The sequence below is a fragment of the Cinclus cinclus genome, chromosome 1 (genome assembly GCF_963662255.1).
Source record: "Cinclus cinclus chromosome 1, bCinCin1.1, whole genome shotgun sequence".
In the NCBI taxonomy this organism is placed as follows: Eukaryota; Metazoa; Chordata; class Aves; order Passeriformes; family Cinclidae; genus Cinclus; species Cinclus cinclus.
In genome coordinates, this window is record NC_085046.1 from 57,436,952 (window position 1) to 57,463,288 (window position 26,337).

The 26,337-nt window shown below is 40.6% G+C and overlaps 2 protein-coding genes across 2 annotated transcripts; both read right to left on the bottom strand.

The window, feature by feature from the left end:
- Positions 1-4,287: 4,287 nt before the first annotated feature.
- IGFBP1 (insulin like growth factor binding protein 1) lies at positions 4,288-9,671 on the bottom strand. Its single transcript, XM_062498335.1, is given in 6 exon segments — positions 4,288-4,459; positions 5,614-5,742; positions 7,338-7,516; positions 9,166-9,509; positions 9,570-9,646; positions 9,648-9,671. Coding segments are annotated over 6 exon segments (885 nt in total). The 3' UTR covers positions 4,288-4,327.
- Positions 9,672-23,393: 13,722 nt separating this feature from the next.
- Positions 23,394-24,920, bottom strand: CCDC201 (coiled-coil domain containing 201). The gene is made up of 2 exons (XM_062507524.1): positions 24,372-24,920; positions 23,394-23,480 (listed from the first exon to the last, which is right to left on the bottom strand). The coding sequence occupies exons 1-2, from the start codon at positions 24,918-24,920 to the stop codon at positions 23,394-23,396; spliced, it is 636 nt and encodes a 211-aa protein (XP_062363508.1).
- Positions 24,921-26,337: the final 1,417 nt, after the last annotated feature.

The window sequence follows — 26,337 nt, forward strand, 5'->3', positions numbered from 1 at the left end:
CCAGTTTAAACACAAAAGTGACTAGGTAATATATGATGGTAGGTCAGTAAGAGAAAAACAGAAAACATGAGACCTGTCTTTAGTGCAGCCTGGGGAGAATGTTTAGGCTAGTGGTTTATCAGTGGAGTGATAGCTGAAGAAAAGTAAGCCTACTTCAAAAGTGTTGTCTTAAGATACATACAGAACTTGACCAGTCAATATGCAGAATGATCAGAGAGTCTAGCTTGGAATGCGTAGTTTGGATATTTTTTTAAAAGCATTTTTTCCTTTATTGCTTTAGTACATTATTATTACTATTACTATTACTATTACTGTTACTATTACTATTACTATTACTATTACTATTACTATTATGGGTTAAGCAGAGGTTAGACATTGGTGTTGTTCTGCAATAGCAAAGCAATGATGTGTGGTTTTTAGGCTTCCTTAGTAATATCTAGTGATATGGAACCTGAGTGCTTTCCAGAAATGCAGTAAACCCTGTGGGAAGTCTCTGCCATGGGCCATTCCTTTTCATCTCACTTTTCTTCTCCCTGAGGAAAGAAAGCTATGTATGATGCATTTTCCATTTACCTTTTAATTTTTTTTCTTCTGTGCTTAAGACTCACATTAGCAAGTGCAAGATCAAAGGAATATGTTTGTTTGTAAAGTAAAAGGCTAAATTTTCATGTGCTTAATATCTAATTGCATTTTGGACTGGGTCTGCAGGAAGTTGTTCCCTGACTAAAATTTTCCTTTTCCAAAGCACATGTTCATATAGTACAGAAGTAACAGACATGCTGATGAGCTTTCATTGTTAGGGTTGGCTGCCCTTTGCCACTATTTTCTTTCTCTCTTCTTTTCTCTCCCCTCACTTTCTGCCAGCTCTAGCTGACACAAATGTGTCTCTGCTGTACACCAAAGCAATGAGCAGAACTGACTCAGTATGAGCAGAGCCCAGTACCAGATAATTTTTGGGTTTAGGGGAAATGATGGGTAGAAAATGTAAAAGTGTAGAGGGCAGTCACCTCATTTTGTGCTATGAGCATTTTGCAGCTGGCAGTAGGCCATGGGCAGGAGGAGGCACGGCTAGAAAAAACCCTGCTGCAGCAAACCTGACAGGGTTTTGGCAGGAAGAAGCACAAACTGGGTAGGTAGTATTCTCAGATGACAGGAACCAAACATCACAGATGCTCATCTAAGACCTTCCCACCAACCAATTTCTTTTTAGGCAGAGTAGGAGAAATGCAAGTAAATATGAAGGGAGGGAGCTGAAATAACGATGATCAGTACATCCCCTTTAGACATCCAGCTGCACACCAGGTGACCTGAGCTGCTGAGTATCCTGTGGCACTTTCCTTGTTTGCCCACTCATTTCCACCAGGCTTGGCTTGCTGGCACAGGAAGAACCATTGCAGCAGGCACACATACTGAAGCCAGGTCTACCAGCTGAGAAGAAAAGAAAAGAAAAGAAAAGAAAAGAAAAGAAAAGAAAAGAAAAGAAAAGAAAAGAAAAGAAAAGAAAAGAAAAGAAAAGAAAAGAAAAGAAAAGAAAAGAAAAGAAAAGAAAAGAAAAGAAAAGAAAAGAAAAGAAAAGGAAAAGAAAAATCTCAAGAAAACAGTGACAACAAAGTAAACCCTCCTGCAAAAAAAAAAAAAATCCCAAAACCAAACCACCAAAACAACAAAACCAAAGTGCTCCTCAAACAGAAACAATAAAACAAATAAAACTGAAGACCTTTGATTTTTCACCCTGATGTTTGAGGCAGATCATAAAAATTAGGACAAAGCAAGGTGTATGTCATCTTTGGTGTAAATGTAGTCCAAACTCCCAGAAGCATTTTTATAGGTAAGATAAAATTTGCCTGTTTTGCTGCCTTGCATTAGTCCTAATCCCAGTATACAGAAGAGTCTGGTCCTAGTCAGACAGCTCATCCCAGAGCAGCTGAGCAGATGTCTGTCCTGGTGAGTCCTGGCAACATGTCACAGGAGGCCAGACTGCAGATAAGAAGGCATTCCTCCCCTGCCACTTTCAGTGGGAAGTAAGGGGCTAAACAGTTCTAAGAAATTGGCCTGTCATTCCTGAACCCTGTGCAAAGTAACTTCTGCTTCTGGCACTTAACAATCAGAGGAAAGAGTATCTTCTAAACCCCTGTCTCCACTGAAAACTCTTAATTTCTTAGAGCTAGGATGGGAACCTTCCACCCTGCAAAACACTGGATTGCTATTCTGCAAATAGACAACTGTTACATAAACTGTGAATGTTTTTCCTATATATATATATATAATTCTCCCAACAAAAAGAATTGATTCCTGATCTTTAAAGATAAACCTTTACACGAGGTCTATGGGGTGAGAGCAGTCAGACTACTCTTAAGAGTGTGCTGTAGCTGTGAGACAGATTTCCCCTTCTTTCTTTGCCATTTTCCCTTGGCAATGCCATGACAATTGTTCAGTGCCGAGTCCCTGGAAAGGACTCAAAACTTGCTGCTTCTTCATTATTTTGATATAATGACTGTCAAGCGTTTGGACATTGTGATTGTGGTGCTGTAACACAGTTTTAGCCAGGTCTCACAGTAGCAAATTACAGGGATGTTAGACATTAGTTATTTACAATACCAATACCATTGACTGCTTTTTTTGCAGTGCTTCCCTCGGGAAGATCTCAAAAAACTTCACAAAGGAGGTCAGTAGAATATCCACATACTTTTAAATCTAGAGCAGTTTAATAGACCTCCATTGGATTAGCAGACATTGGCATGCAGATACAGCCACCACAATCAGCAAGCACAACATACGAAGGTACAGAAACATGAGAGGGAGAGCAGAGATCTCCACACTTTCACTCTGCAGTTTCAACAAGCAGCTTCCCTCTCCCTTTTATAACTCAAAGTTTGTGCCAACAAACAGCAGGAGGATTTTAGGCTTTCACTTCTGCCAGACTCAGAAAATGCTATTGTTCTCCTCCCTGGCTGTTTTCATAGGAAGGGTTGGTGCAGACTGTTTTCACCTGTGGGACTTGCTTACTTCCACAACAGTTTCTCAATGGACAAAATCAGCTTGAAGCCAGAAGGGCAGTCACTTGCCTTTTCTTCTCTGCAATCACTAAGTCAAAGGAACATGCAGGGGAGGGAAATGGACCTTATCCCAAGCCAAGAGTACCTCTTCTCTATTTTCAGAGAAAAGGGTAAGGTTGGATTTTTCCCAGCCTCCTTTTTATAACCCCTGACTTTCTCTGCAGGAAATGGCTCTTTCTAGTCTTGATGTTATCTTGCAAATGTACTAATGCTGCTGCATTGGACTTTTGAGTGGAGAAAGGCATCCAGCTTTCCTATCCAGAAAATGTTTTAATAACTTCCCTTGGAGGCTGCTATTTTGCCCAAGGCAGAGGCTTGCATGGAACAGCTGGGACTGGAGAGGACAGGACTATGGGAAAGGGGCAGGGAGACCAAAAGAAGGAAACAAAATGAAGGTAAAAAGAGTATGGCATTCCAGAGGCAGATTTGCAAGACTTTTGCCTGTTTTCCTGCTGAGGTCAGACTGCTAAAGAAAAAGCAGGAAACAAGAGACAAGGGCATAGCAGAAGACTTTTAATTGCTCATTTTAAATAATATTGTCAACATTGTGGATGACTTACACCTGTCAAAGGTGGTGCAGAATATCATATTGTGTTTTGCCATTTACCCAGTGCATATTAAAAAAAAGATGCAAATATTGTCCCATCAGGAGCTTCAGTATAGAATTGTTCTTCTTTAAGAAACAGCTTGGCAATGAAAGAGAGGTGCAAAAGTAACATAATATGTTCACAGAACAGGTTTTAAATAAGTTTCTAAGCCTGTTTTCTACTGAAATCTATATTTTTAAAATTCATTTTTACATCTATAAATACGTAGTACAAAAATGCAAGTATACAAGCCATTTTTCCCAATAGCTATGCCATTTGAAGTCTTAAGTTGCAACATTCCTCCAACATGATGCATATATTTAAGAGCAATAATATTAAATATTTAAATATAAAGTTATGAAGTGTTTGAGAATATAAATTAGTAACAACACAGAGACAAAAATACATGCAGTGCGAAATAAATAATTCATTAGCTTTACATATGAGGCTATATATAATATTATACAAACATAATATACAAGATTTGATCTTGCAGTTGCTCACATTTGTCACTTCAACATGCAGGCAATCTCAGTGCAGCAAAAGTGTTGCTTTATGGGATTACTCATACACTCAAAATCAGGTGCACAGGATGACCTTAGTGAAATGGCTCCTGACTGGAATGGTTCCTGGCTATAACAGGCCCAACAGAAAACTTGGTGTGAAAAACTTTGGAGTTTAGTTTTATTCTTGTGAGCTGAGATACTGTTGGCATTCTGGGTCTCCTTTAATTTCTGGAGATCCAGGAATTCTTCTGCCATTTTCTGGATAGACACACCAGCACTGAGCAGATTCTCCATCCAGTAAAGTTTCACACTAGAATGTTATTAGAAAAAAAAAATTAAAAAACCAGAATAACTAACCATAAGATTACCTGTGAGGTACTGTCAGCAGAGATGTTGGACAGAATTAAGATTGGAATTAGCATCAGAAGGATCATCAGACCTGCCATGCACAGGCTTGCTTTGAATGCAGTGGTCTGCAGAGCCTCTAAACAACACACTTGTTTAGGGAACCAAGACCTAAGCTCAGGTATCACTAGAGCAATTTCAGATTTAAGACTGTCCAGTCCTTGGTAAACAGCAGTAGAAAACAGCAGTATCATCCTGTGCCAGTGGGAGAATGGAAGGATGGCAGAATATACACTCTCATAGGGTAAGAACACTGATTGAATTTTCTGTCTCTTCACTCAATGAGACAAATAAGGTGGTATGTTTGGGTTTTTTTTTCTTGGGGAAGTGCTTAAACAGGTTTCTGTTTGTGCTTGATTAGATTCCAGGTCACAGTGTTTGTGAGTCACACTGTGATGCCATGCCCAAAACCAAGGAGTTTTGGTGACACAGATTTATGCAGACCTACTAAATCTGTGTGCATGACCTGTGGTTACAGGGTGTGGCTTGAGGTTTGGAGCTTTAGTTAGTTTTGCAGATTACTCTCACTGTAACTTGCAATAGATTTTTTTGAGGGTATAATGGAAATGAGCAAATAACCTAATCCACAGGTGACACAAATCAGTATTTTTGTTAGGCTTTCAGAAGGTTAATTTTGCTCCAAAGAGGTTTTTTTTTGTGTCCACTGCCTGTGAGCTGAGAGCCCACTTTTTACATAATGATTATTATATATTTAATGGGTTTTCGCAGGTAGTGTGGCAGATATTATGAAATCATGTCAACTGAATGTATGCTGACAAATCAAGTATGTGAGAGCAGACAGGGTTAAAATATTTTGGAAAAGGCTTTGAGTGCACCCGTTCTGTGAAGGGAAAGGACTCCTGCCTCTATTGCTGACATCCAACAGCATGCAGCTCACCTTAAAGAGAAGGATGAGCCACCTGCTCTCACTACGAAGTATCCCTGTTTTCACAACCTGCTGCAAACTTGTGAGCTTGGGAGCAGAGGGCTGTGAAAGGGTTGGCTGTATCAGGCTAGTTGCAGCACTGCTGAGAGCAGAGGGGGGGAAGAGGCACGAACCTGTTTGCTGTGGTAAAATCCATTCTTGTTGCAGTTGGGCAAGTAAAATTTGTAAATCTCCCCTCTACTTCTCTGCTGAGCCTTTACCAACTTATACAGGGCTCTGTAGAGTTCCTTCTGACAAGGACCCTGCAAGAATACCAGGACAGTGAATACCAAAATCATAAGGAAATCAGCTACACAAAAGGTGATCAGAATATAGACAGTAAAAAGCTGAAAATACTTATTAGCCATAAAATCTACACCAGACTGTTTTGCTTGTAGTTTTTCTTCTTTCAGTAGGAGTGCAGCCAGAAGACTATGGTGTTGCATTCAGACCTTTGCTTTTATTCTTTGAGGTTTTTTCTGTTCTCATAAACATGGGGATGTTAGTCCTTAAATTGCCACTCAAGAAAATTTAACCTGTACTAAGTAAATACAGTACTGCTCAGAGGATACAATCTCTCCTGTTATGGGTAGATGGACATTAGAAGACTGGTACGTGAGAATGGTCACGTTTTCCAGGTTGCCATGGCCTTGTGCTCTGTTGATATATGGAGGATGGGTGCAAGACATATATATAGATGGTGCAAGAACAAACATCTGAATGTTTGTTATCTTTTGTACAGGACAGAACCGTTGCCAAAGCAACATGGAGCCATTCTGTAGCTCTGGAACCAAACCCCAAAGTTCTTGGAACAGGCAATGAAGAACTGTTTGCAACATTCACTGTTTTCACAATTTGCTGGCTCTCTTTTTCAAAGTCAAAATTTCTGTACATCAATAGTACCTAGCACGTTTGAATAAGTGCAAGAAAGGAAAAGTGACTGAACAAATATTTCTACTTTTGAGTGAAAACATAACCTCTGCTTTTGCAAAACCTCCCCATGTTGGCTCCTATGAGCTGTCATATTCCAGTATGTGGGTTTATCTGTGGCTCTGGGTAAGAAAAGCAGAAGCCCTAAAAATCAGAACTGCAGCTAACAGCACATGTACATAACAGTTCAAACTAAATTTGATTAAGTCCTGTTCTGGATATGGAATGAGGCTTCCTAAGACAGGGTGGTGATTAGTGTATTTTTTCTTTTTCTTTTCCATTTTGTCAGTGCCCAGGCTTCTGCGCTGCCCAACTAACCCGGCTCCATAACGCAGGGTGTTGCTGCTTTTGACCGGTCTAACCGTGGTTCTCTGGTGCCCTCAAGTGGAACACAAACCTGCTTGCAAAGGCCCTACACCTTCCTTACCCACTAGGATTCTACAGTGTTGAACCCAACTTTATTGTTGAACTTTTTGTCTTTCTACATGAACGTACTTAATAGTGTTTCCTTGTGATCAGAGAGAATCGCATTTTGTCTTGCATTAGTGTTTCATCAATTACTTCATGGAAGGACTCCCTTTTATTTCTCTTTGTGTTGGACCAGTAACAAATGCCTTTTCTTAACTAAACCAAAAAAAGGAGTACAAGAATTTAATATAGATCCCTGTAAATTAAGAGGCCAGGTTATAATGTGATAGTAAATATGGTGAAACATTCAGCCTCTGCATGAAGTCTGCACATGACATACCTGATCCATGTCTGTTATTATCATTCCAGATGTTTTGTCTGTTCCTCAAGCAACTGATGAGCACATTCCAAAAACTGGTTTGCCAGCTACCCAAAATACTGACATCTCAATGTTGCTGCTATAATTTTTTTGCAAGGCTCTACTGAAATGGTCTCTGAAAGTTTTACAAAGAAAACCCACCTTCTCTTTCAATTTCTTGAGTTCGGATATCGTCTTTGCTTTCATGCTTTCATATGCAGTGATGGAATTCCAGGGAATGGATTTATCCTGGCCTATGGGAAACATCAACTGATAGTTCAGCAGCTGATCCTCTGTTATTTCAGTGCTTTCCAAAGGCATATCATCAGGTTCTATAGAATCTGGAAATTAATTATATTAAGGTGAACATCTTCAGTGAAATTCTGCATTTATTTCTCAAAGTTTATAAAAGGCAGAGAGAAAGATCAACCAAAAGAAAAAAAAAAAGGCATATAAAAGGCATATATAAGACAGATCCATTACAGTAGATCCCATAGAAATAAATCACATGTGCAGCATGGTAAATTATACTTTGGTAATAAATTCATAGTAGGGCTCAGCAGCTATTCTCTAACAAGTTGGTTATCTTGTGATCCTTCAAAATTACTTGAATCCCAAAGATGAAGCTCCAGCCAGTCTGCAAGAGGTGAAAAAAACTTTATTGACTACGGTGGGTTGTAGAAACTTGGCTGAATAAGGAAAGACTGAAGTTAAACTTGTAATGAATTTAGATTTTTGTCAGCGTAATGTATTTCTGGTTTTATTCATGAGAGGAAATGGTCGAGACCTCATCCCATGGTATCCTGTACTTTGTTCTTGCCTCATAAATAAGAAAGGGTAGCAATTCACAGGAGCCAGAAGCAGCTCATGCTGGCCTGCAGTAGACCAAATGGCAAAGGACTGGCAGAAAATATTTGGTTCTGCTTGTTCATGACCTTCATGCCAGCGCCTAAATCAGCATGCGTGAACTCTTCCACTGAATGCAACAGAAGCTCTTTGCAGTTGCATGCGAATCATCATAGGATAAATTTTTACGTATCTAAATTATTTGCTGGATCAAGGCTGTAAACAGGCAATGGACTAAAAAATCACCCTTTGACAATGTTCAAGAAAAAATGAACATAAGAAATTGAGGAGGGAAAGAAAGGAAGAAAGAAAGGAAGAAAGGAACAAAGCAAGCAAACTTTGGAAAGAATAGTATCAAACTGAATGCAGGTAGCTTAAATACTTGGTTTAGTCTCTGTCCTCTGCCTTCCCTACCCCCTCAAGTACAAGAGAAACTCCACTTACTTCTACAAATGGCTATTGCTATTGTGAGACAATGATGATTATTTTTGTAATGCTACCGAGTTACCTTAATCATCACTTTATGGACATAGCAGTAGTGATGATGAAAATAATGATAATGATAATAATTGGAAAAAAAATGATATAACACTGAAGAAATTCCAGCCCATCATATAGTCTAAGATGCTTGCTAGCACTCTACTACTCCAGGTACATTTTATTCCCGGAATGAACTCAAGCACAAAGCTTTTTCATTCTCTGTCACGACTTTTAGAGATGGATATAACCAAAGCCTATAAAACATTTGTCCTACTCCAGCTACTGTCTACTACTAAAGAAAGACTATCTATCTGCAGCCTCTCAGATGCTTTATTGTAGTTAGTCTGCATTGTCCCATCCCTACGCTTTAGGGTTTTCGTGCTTCCAGGCTGCAGCGTACCAGCTCGTTGGGAACATCTTAGGCCCGGCACCGGGATGCACTTCACTTGGAACAGGCCAGAGCCCGTTTCCCTGGAAAGTGCATTCCGGCATCCCTGTTTTCCAGACGCCTACCTAACTTCTCTCATTGTTCCCAGTTCCTGGCTCCCGGACCCCCGTCCGCCTGCCGATCCCCCCGCTGTCCCTGGCGAAGGCTGTGCCGCAGCTCCCGGCCCGGCCCGGCCCGGCCCGTGGGGCGCGGAGCGGGGACGCGATGGCGCGGTACCTGCCGGCTCTTCCGCGCGCATCCCTCCGGCCTCGCTGGCGGGCAGGCACGTCCCGTGCCCCTGGATGAGGGCGGAGAGGGGCCGGGGCTCCCCGGCGGGGACGTGGCAGCGGAACCCCAGGCGGCAGCGGGCGGTGTAGACCCCGCAGGGCTGCCCCGGCCCGAGGGCGCAGGTCAGGCAGCAGCCGCAGCCGGGCTGCCGGGCGGGCTCCGGGCAGTCGGGCGGGACGGGCGGGCACTGGGCGAGCTTCTCCGGAGTGCAGGGGGCGCAGAGCACGGGCTGAGCGCCGCGGGCCAGCGCTGGCGGCAGCGGGAGCAGCAGCGGGAGCAGCAGTGGGAGCAGCGGCACCGGGAGCAGCGGCACCGGGAGCAGCGGCACCGGGAGCAGCGGCCGGGCCGGGAGGCAGCCGCGGCGCAGCGGGCACCGCGGGCCACTCATGCCGCTGGGCAGGGCCCCGGGGAGGGCAGCTCGGCGGCCTGGGGAGCAGGAGGCACTTCACGTACATTCGGCCTGCCCCGGGCCATTTATACAGTGCTTTGCCTGGGTATTAATCTTTAACCCCGAGTTAACTATTATCTGAGCAGGAGGGCCGGAGAAGCATCGTTTCACTGGCCGCTCTTCCCCACCCCAGTTCAGGTCCCTGGCCACTCTTCCCGCCCCCCTCCTCTCCCCCCCCCACACCTCCACCTACCCCTTTCACTTTCCCCCTTTATCTATTTTCTTTCCTCCAGACATGCAGGAATGCTTTTATTCCCTCACTCCCACCTCTTTGCCCCAACACGGTTAACAAGGAAAACTATGGCGGGGGCTGGAGACAAAATTGGCAGAAGGCAATGGATGAGTGGGGGCTATCCCATCCCCTTTTGCTTTTCACAAATGTCTCCTGTTCTTGACTTCACATAAAGATGTAAATGTTCAAAAAGCAAGGGGAGGAGGGAAATCCCATTGAAACTGAAGCAACTGAATACATATTTCCACAGCAACAAATGCAACAAACCCTTATTTAATTTTCGTCATGTGGCTGCAGGTTAGGAGTACACTGACATACCGAAGAGGAGGCCTCCAGGGTAATAAAGCCATCAGGAACTTGTAACTACTGCACACATGCACGTACGAGTTCTTGCATTAACCCCCGGGAGTGGCTGTGCAGCTGAAGCAAGATCTCCTGTGCCTGGGCTCAGTTTTGCTGCTGCTCCCAGGGTGTGAGAGGAGGATCAGTCCTCAAAACATGCACTTTAGGGAAACCAGTGTTTGTGAAATAGTTCAAAAATAAACGAGATACTGCTTTTCTGTCTATCCTTTTAACCCTCCATCTCCTCACGTATCACCTAGGGGAGGTGTAGGTGGGAAATCTTTCCTTTTCTCCTTTGCTTGCAACAGTTGTCACTCCAATAAGAGAAAAAGTGCTCAAACTTCACTGTGCTGAACAGATTATTTTATCCTGGTATTCACAGTATGTACCAAGCTTGAAATAGCACATTCCACTGCAAAGTTATTTAATGCAGCGTGATTTTTCATTTGGTTGTGGTTTTTTTGGTGTTTTTTTTTTTTTACATTTATTTATCTTCTTTTGTAAATACATAATTTATGTGAAAGAAAGTGAAGCAGATCTGAAGAACATGTTTAATGTCATTCTTCACTCTGTTCTCCAATATTGATGCCAAAGGTTTTATTTATAATGTAGTAATTTTTTTACCCCTCTTTATTCATAAGTCAATTCTCAAAAGCATTCTCATTGATTACTGACTGAAATTTTCACTTAATTTTTTTTATTTTGATTCAGATAGTTTTGAGCATCTCTATCTAGGTGCACCAAAGCTGAAACTCATTTGCATTTTAAAGTACTTTTAAGAAATCTAATTTTACAGATTTTTTTAAAAATTTAAAATAATTCTGTAGATTTCGCATGTCTGACTGGGAGTAAATTTTGGCTGAAAAATTAGGGCATGACAATTGCAATTAGACTTTTCAAACTCTTTCCCCACTTTCATTTCCACTTTTTCTCATACATCTGTCTTGTACATCTTGCCATTCAAAATGAAGTGAAAAATATACAGAAATATGTCTATTTCCTCTCCCAAAGAGAAAAAGGAAACAATGCAAAACAAAAGTCTCTTTCATGAAGAAACATGAAATAATTATGAATGGAAGTAGGCCAAGTTGTAAAATGACAAAGACCCAAAGAACTCATATACATTTGTATATGTGTGTGCATGAATTCATTCACTTATCTATTTATGGATTTTTCTGTTTGGACAGCTTTTTATGAACAGAATTGAGGATCATTGACCGACTGCTTAACATAAGCTACTTGCCTCTGAAATTACTGTACTCCAGCCTGCCACTGTCCTGCCTGCAGTTTTTCTGTATAAAAAAAACTGAGGTGAACTGAGAGTAAATAGATTTTAATGATATATTAAATATATGATATGAAATTATTTTTAAAAGGATTTTTTAACTCATCACCATAATTTTTAGGTAACCAGATAAAGACACTTAATGCAAGAACAGCATGCTTGTCTGATGTACAGGCCTACATAACAGAACTCCCATTAGTTTCAAAAAGATCTCATTCTTCCCAAGCACCATCATGTTTTCAGGTCTTTGGCAAGTTTTTCCTTGCTGTCAGGCAGCTGTCAGTTTCTGAACTGCTCAGGCAATTCCTAACAGCTTGCAGCCTTTTACAAGACAGATCTTTTCAGTGTATCCAGTAAGATAAACAAAAGATAAACAACACTCCTCCCCACAGACTATAAAACATTTTGAAAGTGGTTTTGGTTTGTTTCCTTTATGGTTCCAGGTCCACTTGAAGTCATGGCCCAGCCCTTTTTTTCACTTGCTATCTTTCATGAAATCAAACTGAGGAAAGCTAAAAGTCTGCTAAAGCAGACTTTGTAAGTTGTTCTTCTGTACAAGAGGTAGACTCAAAAGTCACTCCCTTCATATTTCATTTATGTAAATGTAACGAACATATGTTAGAACAGGTTAGCCTAGGTCAGTATCAATCAACCAGGCAATGCTTTCGTATTGGCCATGTGACATCAGTGAAGTGAAAGTAGTGTATATGTTTATGTAGACTCTGTTTGATGTAATACTACAACTCATCTACCAATCTCCATCTCTGACCCTGACATTGCTTTAAAGAACACAAAGAGATAAGAGTCAGGAGGTTAAAAACATTCATGATGTAAAATTGTGTTTACTAAAGACTTGACGGTCATTTTTAGGTGTTATAACTGTTGACTCCTAACTTGAACCACTTGTCAAAAGACACCACATGAATCCTAGACAAGGGTTACTTTTTCTGCAAGATTTCCCCATTGGTTTCTCAATAATTCTTGGTCAATGATGTCACTTTGAATGATAAATATATTTTTAAAATTGTTTTTCTTTAAAGTCACATGGAGTGACTCAGAATGTAAAGTTTTATCTGCATTTGGGTACAAGTAATTTTTGTCCACTAATTACCAAAAATTCAAGTAACTTGCCAAATAATTTCCTACTGATTCTGCTTATCTGGACATGTTTTGTAAAAAAACCCAAATAACCAGTGGAACATCCTCATTATCTTTTCTTAGGTAAGAAAGCAATTCTGAATTTTAAGCTTAATATCCGAAATGACTATGATGGGCATGCACACACACACACACCACACACAAATGGCATCAAACATATGAAGAGGAACAGCTATGATAGAAATATAAAACTCCTTGTTTCTTCTCTGAATTTATTCCATATTAAAAGTGATTTATTTCGTCTATATAAATTTTTAGGAATTCCAGTCAATTGATTGTGCTTAGGTTATTGATGAATAATTTGATTCAAACATTTGTTGATTGATTGATTGAATGATTTGTAGCAATGACATATAAGCCATTTGGTATTATTTATCTATTCTGATTGGGTAAATATGACTTTTAGAATTGAATTCTGGATGCAGAGAAGGACATGATCCAAGTTTGTGTTGCACTAACTTTTGGATGCAGACTGACTTTTGTTATTTTGGCCCAGCAATTAATTTGGATCAAATGTGGGAAATAGCTTATAATTACCTAAAACTAAATGTGCAGAAACTCTAGTGAGAGGCTGTCTCATGGTGAGTCTAGCTGGGGAAGGCTTCTATGGGCTTTCTGTATTAAATCTTGGGTCATGAAAAAAAGAGAGGAAGAAGTAGTTAACTTCCTTGGTGGCACCCAAAGTGTCTGGGCCCTGAGTAAAACACCTTGTTTGCAATGTTGTGCATACATAGACCAGCCAGAAAACTATTTTGCACAAACTGTTGTACTCTTCTGGCAAGAGTGGTTAAAGTCCTTTAGTCATCCTACCATGGGCCAGCTGCTTTCTCAGTTTGCCTAGCTGGAGAAATAATACAGAAACATTTTGACTTACTGTGGTATGACAAAGCTGAAAGCATGTTGCAGAGTATGAGCTCCTGTGTGGACAGTTAATATAAAAAAAGCCCTTCTGCTTCACTGCTTCAACTATAGTCAGCATTAGTAAACCCAGATAGCGGTATTTCTGTGACCACCCATGGAAATAAAGGCTTTTCAGTGCCTACTGCGGTGAGCTATAGCTTAGAAGGGACTTCAAAAATGTAAATTACCCCCTTAGCGCTGGCTCTAGGCATCTAAACCAGGATAAGCTGTTTAAATCTCTTTGTCTTTTTCAGCCACTGTCTCTCTCTGGGCCCAGAAACAGAAAAGAACATCATTAACCATAAAATATGCCCTTTATTGCAGTCCCTGAAGGCTGTAGGCGCTGATGGAGTGAGACATTAGGCTTATTTGCTGAAGTTGTTGCTACTTTATGCCAATAAAGGAAAAGGCAAATTCCCCAGAGATTCACTCTTAAAGCAATTTAAACATTACTGCACTTTCCAATACGTATTCAAGCATCTCATGTGAAGTTTGAGACAGTAACAAAAGACTACAACTTACTTTAATGTCTGGGTCTGTCACACTGGTTAAATGCCAGGATTCACATGAAACTCCCCTTTCTCTCTGAACTAATAAATGGATTTTCAACGCAAGCATTTCTACGTGTAGTAGGGAGAAAAAAGTAGGCAGTCCTGATGGAGGAAAAGAGAGATCCAGACCCAGACCAGGGCCATCATAGTCACAGACAGTTGTACAACTTAGAGGTAAAGTGCCTGGAGGACAGCAGCCACCAATAATTAGTGTATATTGGCTTCTACCTTATCAAGTGTGACAGTGGATATTCTCTTTGACAGTAGATAGACTGGATGTTGAAAGAATCTTACTGCTAACCCAAAACTGGAACAACCCCTGATGTTTCAAATTCCTGATCTTTTCTTCTGAGGTTTTATGAAGACTCTGAACCTCTGTGAATATATTTGGCTCTTAATACTTGAATCTCAAGTGCCATTCTTTCGTCTTTTCATCTTTCTAAAAATGCTAATAAAAATAGGACTAGTTATAGGACTCAGACCAGAGTTAAGTCAAGAGGTCCGTTTTGAAGTCCCATGAAGTGGGAGGCCAAAACTGGGGGAAAACCATGCCAGAACTGTGTTTGCTAAAGGAACAGGGCCTGGACTGCAGGCCGAGCAGAAGACAGCAGCCTGAGATTCTTAGCAAGAGAGCTAGAGGGTTGTTACTGACAGCAAAGTGATAAATGCTGTTAAGACAGGAAAACACATTTCTCTCTATTATTTAAAATTGTTTTTCACATTTAGGCTATTCAATTCTGCAGTGGTTCTTTAAAAAATAAAACAGTTTGTCCAGCTGCTTTTGTCAGGAAATCTGTCCTTGCCTTTTGTCTTGGGGAATTTCTGATTTCAGCAGTATTATTTGTAATAATAATTATTATTATTATTATTGTATTGCTGACAGTAATACCAAGAGTACTTTTTTCAGGTTTCAGAGCCTCTACTGTTTCCTTGGAGGTCAAGAGAAAGGACTCTGGGACTTCAGTCAGTTCCAGAGAGCCTGAGGCTTGTACAGAGAGCTGAAATCAGGTAACCTGCTGGTGAGGATCAGGTTTGCCTGAGTCTTAGTGTCTGACAGTGTCCTGTTTCACATTGGCCAAACACCAGGCAACCACTAAAGTCACTCAATCATCCTTCCTTGCCACAGCTGGGCAAAGGAAAGAAAAAATTAACAAAAGGTTCATGAGTTTAGATAAGGACAGGGAGAAAACACTCCAAGAGCAAAACAGGCTCAACTTAGAGGTATAAAGTGAGTTTATTACTAACAAAATCAGAGGAGGATAATGAGAAGTAAAGTAAGTCCCTAAAACCACCTTTTTTTCCCCAAACCTCTCCCTCCTTCCCACTGACAACACAGGGAAACAGGGCATGGTGGTTTGGTCAGTTCATCCCCTGAGATCTTCCACTGCTCAGGGAGAGGAGTCCTTTCCCTGTGAGACCATAGGGTCCCTTCCCACAGGAGACAGTTCTCCATGTACTTCTCCAGCATGGCTCCAATCTCAGAAGCAGCAGTCCTCCCAAAACCACTGCAATGTGAGTTCCTCCCACAGGCACACAGTTCTCCCAAAACTGCTGTGGCATGGGTCACTCTTCCATGGGGTGCAGTCCTCCAAGAACAGGATGCTCCAGCCTGGCAGCAGGGGCCCCCTCTCTCCATCGGGTCTCCCACTGGATCACAGCTTCCTCCAGGCATCCACCTGCTCTGGTGTGAGCACCTCCCCCATGGGCTGTGGGTGGATCTCTGCATCCCCCATGGATCCCCATGGGCAGTGGGTGGATCTCTGCATCCCCCATGGATCCCCATGGGCTGTGGGTGGATCTCTGCATCCCCCATGGGTCCCTATGGGCTGTGGGTGGATCTCTGCATCCCCCATGGGTCCCCATGGGCTGTGGGTGGATCTCTGCATCCCCCATGGATCCCCATGGGCTGTGGGTGGATCTCTGCATCCCCCATGGATCCCCATGGGCTGTGGGTGGATCTCTGCATCCCCCATGGATCCCCATGGGCTGTGGGTGGATCTCTGCATCCCCCATGGATCCCCATGGGCTGTGGGTGGATCTCTGCATCCCCCATGGGCTGCAGGGGCACAGCTGCTTCACCATGGTCATCAATCACCATGGCCTGCAGAGGAATCTCAGCTCTGGCACCTGGAGCACCTCCTGCCCCTCCTTCTCCACTGACCTTGGTGTCTCCATGTTGTTTCCCTCATGTTCTCACTGCCTCCTCTCCTCTGGATAGAAGAAAAACCTGTGACTTTGTTTTGATTTTCTTCTTAAATATGTTATCACAGAGGCATCACCAACCTCTCTCATTGGCCCTGCTTTGGCCAGCAGCACGTCCATCTTCAGAGCCATCAGGGATTGGCTCTGGAGGACATGGTGGAAACTTTCAGCAGCTTCCCACAGGAGCCACCTCTGTGGACCCCTGCTACCAAAACCCAGGCTGTGCAAAACCAATACAAGGGGTTAATACAAATTATTATATCAAAATCACACTGGAGATAAGATTGAATGTCACATGAATATTTGCCTACCCAATGTATAAATAATTTCTGGCATCAAACACAAAGATCATGCAGAGTTACTGGATTTTTTAAAAAATCAATTTCATTAATGTATAATGAAACAAAGCAAAAAGCCAAGTTAGATTGTTAAAGCACTTTGTTACGGATGATAGCAGAGTGCCTCTCTTTACAAATAAGATTTGACTTCCTTTGGTATATCACTGTGATTTTGCCTTCTCTAGCAAAGTCACATGGAAAAGAATCAAACTTCTAGTGACCCACAGCTTGGTGATGATGGGGCAGTTGTAAAAACTGAGATAGTCATGAATTATTAGGAGTGTCAAAAGCTTTTCTCTTGAGGAATTTGATTAATCAAACTGTTGTAGAAATGCTTATATGGATAGTATAAGGATAGGACTTAAATTTTATTTTTGTTGCTGCTGTAAATAGTCAGACTGCTTGACCATGAAATGGTCAACATAACAAGGAAAACAACCCCCTCAGCACTTTCTTCTTTTAAATGTAATTTTCTACGTTTTCCTGTGTAGTACATTTCCCTTATGAGCTGATAATTTTTCTCATGTGAACAAACCTGTTTTACAGATTTATTAAGTATATGCAAAAAAGGACACCTTTTAAAATATCAAGTCCAAGACTTTGTTTCCTTTAACTCACTGATTTTGCATTCTGAGAAACTATATTAGCCAACAGACTTTTTTTGGTGCCATGAGTCTGCTATGGTGGTTTTGCTTCTCTTATTAATCTCTTCTCCAAATCTGATAATCATAGACTTTTCATTTTGCTGGTCTTACACAAGGAATTTTCCCTGTGATTTGTTTTCTTTTATAATTTTTTATCATTTCCCAGTTGTGGCAAAAAAAAAAACATCTTCTACTGAATATACTAGTACAGGTCAAGATGCATTGTTGATTTGCATGCTTGCATCATAACCTTTGTTGTATAATTGCCAATCCTACAGTCTCAGTGAGCTTTTTCTCAGCTACCCAGAGGTATTCAGGATGCCATATAGCACTTCTTTCTCCACTGTTCCAGTTACCCCCTTCTTCCTTCCTTCTGTCACAGTTACAATTATAACACATATCCACAGCAGCATATGTGTTGTAAATAAAGATTTTGATTGCAATTGCAAGCCTTCCATCTAATTGCAATGTCTTCCCTCTCATGCTGGCAAAGCTTCTTGCTGTTACTGAGCTATGGTTTGTGCAATTTTTTTCTTCTAGAGGAGTAACAAATACTAAAGCATCCATGACCTTTGTATGAATACTCACACAACAGCAGTTCAATTTAAGTGCATGCCATATGATGCAATGAACTTCTTGTGCTCTCTTGGCTAGGAAATATACTTTGAAACCCATTTTACCTGGACATCTTTGGCTTTTTTTGCATCCAGTTCCTCTCAGAATAAATTTGTCAGCAATCCTGTACATACTTTCTTTCCTATATTTGAGTTTGCATCAGCTTACAATACTATAAAATTGAATTATTCCATTTATAGGAAGAGAACCTTTCTTTTTCTATCTTAGAGGTGTGAGAAATTTCTTTTCCCCTGTCATTGCTGGTATCTCTTCTTTAGGAGACGATATAAACTTTAGCAGGATTATGGTATCTGCTTGTCAAAGAAGGTCACTACAAAGGACAAACTTGCAATGGCATGAAGATCTGAAAGCAGAAGACCATTACAGTAGGATATGTAGAACTAGAAAAGTCCAAAAGTATGATGTAGAGAAAAACAAAAGGGAACAAAATGGCAGCAATAGTAAGACTCGGAAAAGTTACAAGGAATTTTTTTTCCCTTTCTTCTTTCCATTTCTGCTAAAAAAGTAAAGAAAAACAGGAAAAAAAACTCCACAAATTCACAAAAAAAACCCCCCACAGATGCAGGGCAGTGAGTGACACAACAATGATCCAAGTTCAGTCTTATTTTTAATAAATACTCAGGCAAAGTGGAATTACTTTGACAGGTTACACTTTGAAGCACTGACTTTGCAGTAAGGCTAAAGAAGCAATGGTTACTGCCTTATGAGCTAGGACATTTGGTTTCAAGCTCCTATCTCATATGAGAAGGGGATTTGAAATGCAATCTGTACTTCCAGAATTTTATACTGTGGGCTGTTGGAATTGAAATTAGATAGGTAGAACTTCTGTCTCCCTGCTATCTACACATGGACCATTTCACGATGGAGGAGTGGGGCTGCTGGAAGTGCTGCAAAGCCACACGTACGAGCATACGCAGGAGACGGGGAGCTGTCAAGCTCTACAGGGTTTGCATGCCTATTGGGACTGACTGCACTGTTAAGCACCATTCCATCGCACAGAAACATTAGGTACCTAGACAGTAGTGGAAAGCCTGAACAGGGTCTGGGCAGGGTGAGGGTGGCAGCTCAGGTCTGCAGCCTGAAGAAGGTGGTAAGATCTGTGCCTAGCTCAAGATTTCAGCAACATTTGAAAATGCCACTCAATTGCTTCAACTGATTTAACTTTCCTAGCTGCGGCTAAGCTCCGTGTTTGTTCATTTGTTTCTAAGTTGGAAACGTTGAAGAGACAGCTGTTTTAACAGGCATACTGTAGTGCATCAACAGATGGAGCTAAAGGAGACTTTCGTGTTTGTACGTCTTATAGAACAAAACACAACCAAGTACAGATCAGTGACACTGTTGCATGATATTAGGGTTTTGTCCATAGCAGGAATGCAAGTATGTTGTAACTTGGGGGGGGGGGGAATCTGTTTTTATTTAAAGGTTTCCTACTTTTCCTAGTTATTCTAAAATAGTTCAGCTGTGATGAGCAAAGGAAGGACCCAGTTTCCATTTGTCTGTTACATAAATCTAAAATATGTTAAATTCATATGCTAAACATTTTTCTCTTCAAATTGGCCTCCTACAGAAGCACCACAGCTGGGTGGAGAACTCCCAGCTCTGTCAACAGGAGTATTACCACTGCTTCAGTGGGAACAAGGCCGAGCTCATAAATCCAGGATGAAGACATTTCTGTCTCTTCCCTCTGTTCTTGGTAATGTTTTTGCTCTTCTCCCTCCAACATCATGCTTAGTCACCATCAGCAGGTATGTTGTGTAATAACTATTCAGGGACAAGTGCACTGAAAACAGTTTCATAGGTCAAGGTCATAGCTTTCCTCCAAAAGGAAAAAACACTGCCCTAAAAGAACCCTCTCAATGGGAAGGCTGTTCTGAACTTACAAATGTGTCCATATTGCATTTGAAAGTCAGGACAAGACCAAAGCTCAAGAGCATGTTGCAACTCTGATTCACATTCATTCATGCAGGAAAAGGGCTTTTTATTTTACAGAACAAGATGTCTTAGGGATTTATCTTCTCATAAAGATCTAGTATCTGTATCCACTAACCTTTTTCATCCTCAGCCCCTGAAATCCATATTTAAGGTCTATAATAATTTTGAAGATTTATTTTTAGAGGTGTAGTTTACAGCCCCCTTTAAGAATTTGTTTTGTTTTGCACTGAGATATTGTAATATTCATAAAGGAACTTTGTATACGAGAAGCACTAACCAGTTTTGTCATTAGAGGATGGACATTAAAAAAAGAGTGAAGCTGGATACTAGAAGTGCTCCTCCCAAAGTTTATTCCTTTCAAAGTATACATACATTCATTGTATGACACAAAACTAGCTGTATCATTTAAACTTAAAAACTTAATTCCAGTAGATTTGTAAGTCCACTGGAGAAATTAAAGGCAGTTCAAGATCCGTAAACAAAAGAAAAGAAATACTAGTTGTTTCTAGTTGTTTGGTGTTTTTTTTTATTTTTGTCCTATGAATAGTTTTACATGTGAAGTATAATAATATCAGTATAGTTTTCTAAGTGCAATTTGATGCATGTAGTTTCAGATTTACCAACATCCTGACTTTATAAATTTGAATAAAATGAATGGCGTTTGGAAGCACCATTCATTAAGGTCTGTACTATATAAGTCTGGTTGAAGTCCCTTGGGATTGTTACATGCAATTAACTGTTGATACTGTGGTTATAGAATGTCAGACATGTTGGAAATCCTCTGAAGAACCAGTTGATTGTATTACTATTCTCATTAAATTCTTGAAGCAGTTTTATAACTTTTACAAGCTCAGGAACATTTAAATTATTTAAAAAATGCTATATAGTATTTTATTTTTAAACATTCTAGAGAGGAAATGGAAATAGTTTCCAAAATCATGAGACCCCTTGGTTTTTTTGCATCTGTCTGCCTAATGTAGCTTGAAAACTTGGAAAGACAAAGTCAGTTCTGTGTTACCATTCAGTAATTTTTTTTTCTCAGCTGAGGAAAGTCTTTAAGATATTATTGGCACCAACTAGTTCTGTGTACCTGACAGAGTCATAGCCTTGCTCCCTGAAGAACCTTCCCATCATTTACTGTGTTCTGGATTTCAGAAATTTTTCATTGCACTTGGAATGAAGCCAAAGATACCTTACACATTATGTAGCCATATTGTCTGGATTCCTTTTGCATTTAATGTAGCCCAAAGCAGGGCCTCAGAAGGAATTCTGCAGCAACTACACCCCATGCCTCCTAAGGTCTGGAACTTGTCCCACATGACCTTTCCACTTGGCCTAGCATCATGGAGGGCATCAACCTAAGTAGACAAAGGCACTTTGGGTGTGAGAACAGAGTCTGAGTTCTGTCAGGAGACCAGTGTCAGAGGGTATCAGATGGGCAAGGAATCCAGCAGTGAGGAGCAGGCATTAAAGACAAAAGATGCCTGTGTCTTATAAGGAAGGAAAGAGATACAGGCCAGATTGGAGGAGACATTAGATGAAGACATTTGAAGACCAAGAAACTGGATAGGCAGGAGCCAAGAGTGACTTTGAGAGGCAACAGTGAGAAAGAAAAGCAGAAGCAGTATCAAGACTTCCTGAGACTAGGATGAGAAGCCTGAAGAAGGAACAACTGGAACTGACTATCTGGGAAGGTACAAATAAACAAGAGGCAGAACTGGGTCATTTGGATTAAGCATTGGATCATGCAGCCAAACTAATCTGTGCTTTTCCCAGGGGTAGAGGAGGGTTTTACGCTAGCCTTGCACTTGTCTGATCTTAGTTCAGCCCCTGGCACAAATCACAGATACTGATGAAATGCCTGCAGGCTCAAGGGGAATAGCAGCACATCTGCAGCCATGCCTATTTTATCTCAAAAGCAGCTTGGGATATCTACACCAGCCAGGAGCTCTCTGGTTGCCAGAGGAACCTGTGGAGGCCAGACAAGCAGCCCGGGTAACACACACAAACAAATTCCAGAACATTAACTAAACATGAAACCAAGTGAGCGTGACTTGGCTCATGACCTGAAGGACAGCGTCAACCCACTGCCTGGCTTCACAGAAAGCCAGGTCCGAGGATAAGGCTGTTCTCCTGAGAAAATCTGAAGAACTTCACTTCAAGAATCATTAGCAAAAACATCCTAATTACTTTTAAATCCTGAGAGAGGTTGTACAACCACAACACCACTCTTAGAATTTGGAGTGTAACAGATGCTGTTGATTGGCCTGTCTCATAATGTTGGCATAGGACATACTTCTCTGCCACCTTGGATGTGAGATATTACAAGTTACAGTTTGTAACTGTAAGGAAGGAAATGCAAAAGTGCCCCTGGCCTCCATTCTTAACTGGCAGCTTCTTTTAAATGGGACCTCTCCCCTTTGTGCCTAGAACAGCTGAAATTAGTGCCTAGAACAGCTGAAAAAAACCAGTATAAACCAAGAAGGTGCACAGGCTAGAGCTACACAAAAGCAGAAATATTTGCACGTAGGTGGTAAATCTGTTCCGGATTCCTGAGGCAGACACTCCACTGACAACCTAGAAGTGATAAAGTCCTCCTGTTTAATCTAAAGATTAAATAACTGACAGCAGTAGGCACTAACATGAATATTGTGCTTTTTGCATCAATTCTTGACTGATGCTTCAGAAGGTTCCTTTGAGCTAAATTTCCATTTTGACAATACAGCTGCTAGGTAAGACACCCTTCTTGACCTCCATGAAGCAGCTCCAGTGGAAAAAAGAAAACAAAACAAACAAACAAAAAAACCCCCAAAAAACCAAAAAAGCAAACCAAACAGAAACCTCACACTCCCTCAAAACACAGCCGAGGATTAACTATCTCCAATGCAATAGTGAGTTGCATTGACAATCTAAGGCTGGGACAAACTGATTTCGAACCAAAACTTCAAAATAAGATGTCATTAATTAGTAATCCCTAAAGAATGGCCTCTGTCCTTGATGCCTCTCAGTATTTCCTCATCTCACCAGGTAGCAGCAAAAACATTCTGGATTGCATCAGCTTTGATTACTCTTCAGATGAGGAGAATTTCCTTTGGCTAACCAGGATTACATTGTATGTGGCCACTAGGACTTTGTCTAGTGACTTCTTGTTAAGAAAGGTCAGCAACCCTATAAGACTTGAATATTACACTAACGACTAAGGCCAGGAAGAGCTGTGGCAGGATGAGGAATGATTCTTAAACATTAAGTTCTTCCTCCCTTCTTTGTTCTAGGCCTTTTAGCCATTATAAATTAACACTGAGTCTCGTGTAGAGGCTCTTCTTATTTTATACCTGATTTCTCCTAGATTTAAGAGGAAATAATGACAAAAACAAACAAACAGCAGAAAAAAAGCACATTTTGGAAGGAAAGAGGAAGTCTAACAGACACTATAATGAGGAGTATGATTTACTGGAACTCGCCATTCCCAAGTGATGGATGTGACAGCACTTATCCCACAGGTAGCCAAGTCAAGCTTCTTCAATTGTCAGTTCATGTTTAGTTGCCTCCTCAATGTTTTTAAGTTGACGAAGCAGCCATGCTCTTTCTTTCTTTCTCTGTTATAGAACAAAAAAATGTTATTTAATCAACCTAATCCATTCAGATACCACTTGCTTTCAAAAGCAATCTACACAAAGGACTTGTGACCCAACTCAGGTTTGGCTGAAGTTTTCCATTTAAGCAAAGAAGCTTTTACTCTCAAAACTGGCAAATTTTGAGTTTTCAACACACTCAAGAGCAATATGGTACAGAGGAAAAAACCAAAGCAGAACAGAATTTGATGGCTTCACACTGACATAACAACCTCTAGAGTCTAACTCTGCTGCCTTCCCATCCTTTCTATGGGCTTTACACAGGCCCTTAGCAAATAATTAAAATTTCAGAAAATTGAGTTCTTGTGCACCACAGACAAACAACACCTGCAGAGCATTTCTTAATCTAAGCCTACCCCAGGAAACCCTACATTAGTTAAAAGGACTGCTCAAAAGATTCCATTTGCAATGACCGTCATTCTTCTTATGAAGCGCTACAACTTTGCTTTAACAGAAAAAGGAGTATATTTGGTACTTGAGTTTGTGCTGACTTGCTAACATTAAGAAACCTTAGAATTTCAATTACTTATTTCTTCCTATTCTTGAATATCTTCTAGATAAAAATATCTTAAAATGCATACTTTCCCACCAGAGTACACAATGAGTTGTACCAGCTCACAAGCTGAAGCAAATGCTAGTTTGTAAGTCTGCATGGCATCCCATTTGTGATGAGGAATGGTATCACAAAGTCTACCAGGTTATGACCCAATTCATAAACAGATGTCCTCACTGCCAAAGTTACGGAAATGTTCTATTAGTAAACTATTCCCACTTTACTAGAAAGACCTATATATATTCTGCATTGGTAGAAGTTTGTGCAACTTAGCTATTGAATAACTAAATTAAAACCTTTACCTGAAGAGTTTTATCAATTTTCTTCTTTTTGGATTTTGCTACAGGAGGATCTTTTATCCCTGGTATTCCAGAAACAAGCCAGGAAGGTCCTCTCTCAGGAGTTACTGCAGCATCCACCGATGCTCTGGTGGCAGCTTGAGTTTCTATGCTTGGGACAACCTTGTGAGCTGGCTCTTGATTTGATTCATCAGAGGCCAACACAGTGGAAAGCCTCCTTCTAGAAAACACAAGCCGAGAGCTTTGGCTTTTCTCCTTACTTAGTTCTTGCAAATCCAACGCCGCTGAAAGCCTTTTTGGGGACGTATAAGGGAAGTATGCATCAACACGTACTAACGATACTTGAGATAATGATCTACTTAGATTTGACTTTGGTGTTGGAGATGCATAAACTCTCTTTGTCGCATCTTGGTCCTTGATTGACTGATTTGTCAGATCTGTAAGAGATGGATTTGTTCTTGAAAGCATTGAATCCACTGGGGTGCTGTGTTTCACCAGTCTCTTTTTCAGAGATCTTTTAACATTCAGAAAAGAATCATCTTCCTCTGACATCTTGAAGTCAGGTTTATTGCCTTAAGAAAATAAGAAGATTGTGTCATTGTTCACACTGTGAGAGATGCAACGCAAGCTGCTTTTTAGCAGCAAGCTGCTAAATCAAATCTAAAGTGTACCTATTTTCAGGTCTATATTCTGTCTTTACATGGAATTTATCCATTATATAGATCAGTTTTCAAGCATTTGGAACCATTTCAAGCATGTTGAAAACAGAACATGAGAACACAGCAGGTCACACATACAACACTTACTCCTCTCCTGATCTTCTGCATGAGGAGCTCTAAACATTCTCCTAGAATATTTAAAGATCTTCCATTAACTGCAACATTATTAAGATACTGTTTTGTCCTTCCAAGTAAATAAATAATATACTTTTGGGGTTTCAGCTGCTAACACTCCTTATGTAGCTGAAAACTATTAGATGGCAGAGGGACTACCATTGCATAGCAAAAAGTCAAGTACTCTAAAGAGATGGGCAGAGAATTTCTGGATTCACCAATGATCTCGTAACCAAATTGCCATTTTGTTTCCCTTAATTCCTTGAAAAGGGGCTCACAAACCTCTAATTCCCTACTATTTACTTGACATTTGTCTTATTTTAGCTGACCCTAAGGTTTGATTGTAAAAAAATGTATTTTCTGTGCAAGTCTATTTTCAACTGAATTTACAATGGCAAAATTACTTTTGCTAGTAGCATTATTCCTATCCTTTTGCAAACCCCCAATAAAAAGAAACTTCTTACACTTGCTACTTCTTGGGCAGAGAAGCCCAAGATAAAAATATCCAATTTAAGATATATTTAAGATAAATATCTAAATTAGGTGAGTAATTAAGTATTCCTAGTAATTGTTGAACTCCTTGCTTTCATGAGGTTGCTCAGATATTTCATGCAGGTTGATTGTGGCCTTGGAGGGGCAAGACAACAGGACTACCATGAAGCAGGGCCCAAGAAGACAAGGAAGTACAGTTGCTGAAGTAAAAGGTAGTAATTCTCCATTCCTTGTCAATGTTTTGTACCTGTGTAGTGTCTAAGTTTTTTAGTAGACTTTCACAGCCACTTTTGTGTTTCTAAACACAGAGGCAGCAAGAGATAGAGCAGTGACTCTTCAATACAGCAGAAATTAAGTGTTTTGTGGGGCTTTTTCCCCTTAGAAAGAGGGAGGAACACTCCATAATAATTTTTATTTGGTTACCCCTTTCTTCTCTCACTTCTTAGCAGTGCTAGCTTCTGTGATATATAGGCAGCATTCAGTCTACAGAGACTGCCTTTTTCCTTTCCTATTTAGACAGATTAACTTCTTTTAGTCTTTATCATAGAAGCTTACACGATTAAGCTTAGAAAGGGAATAAAGAATTTGCAGCCACCACTCCTCCCCCAAATCTATCCTCAGCTATATATTTGAATGCATTATTA

Excerpts from the sequence above, each read along its gene's own strand:
- CCDC201 (XM_062507524.1), bottom strand. The coding sequence starts at position 24,920 with ATGTCAGAGGAAGATGATTCTTTTCTGAATGTTAAAAGATCTCTGAAA. Across the intron at positions 23,481-24,371 it reads AAATTGATAAAACTCTTCAG|AGAAAGAAAGAAAGAGCATG; the intron begins GTAAAGGTTTTA and ends GTTCTATAACAG.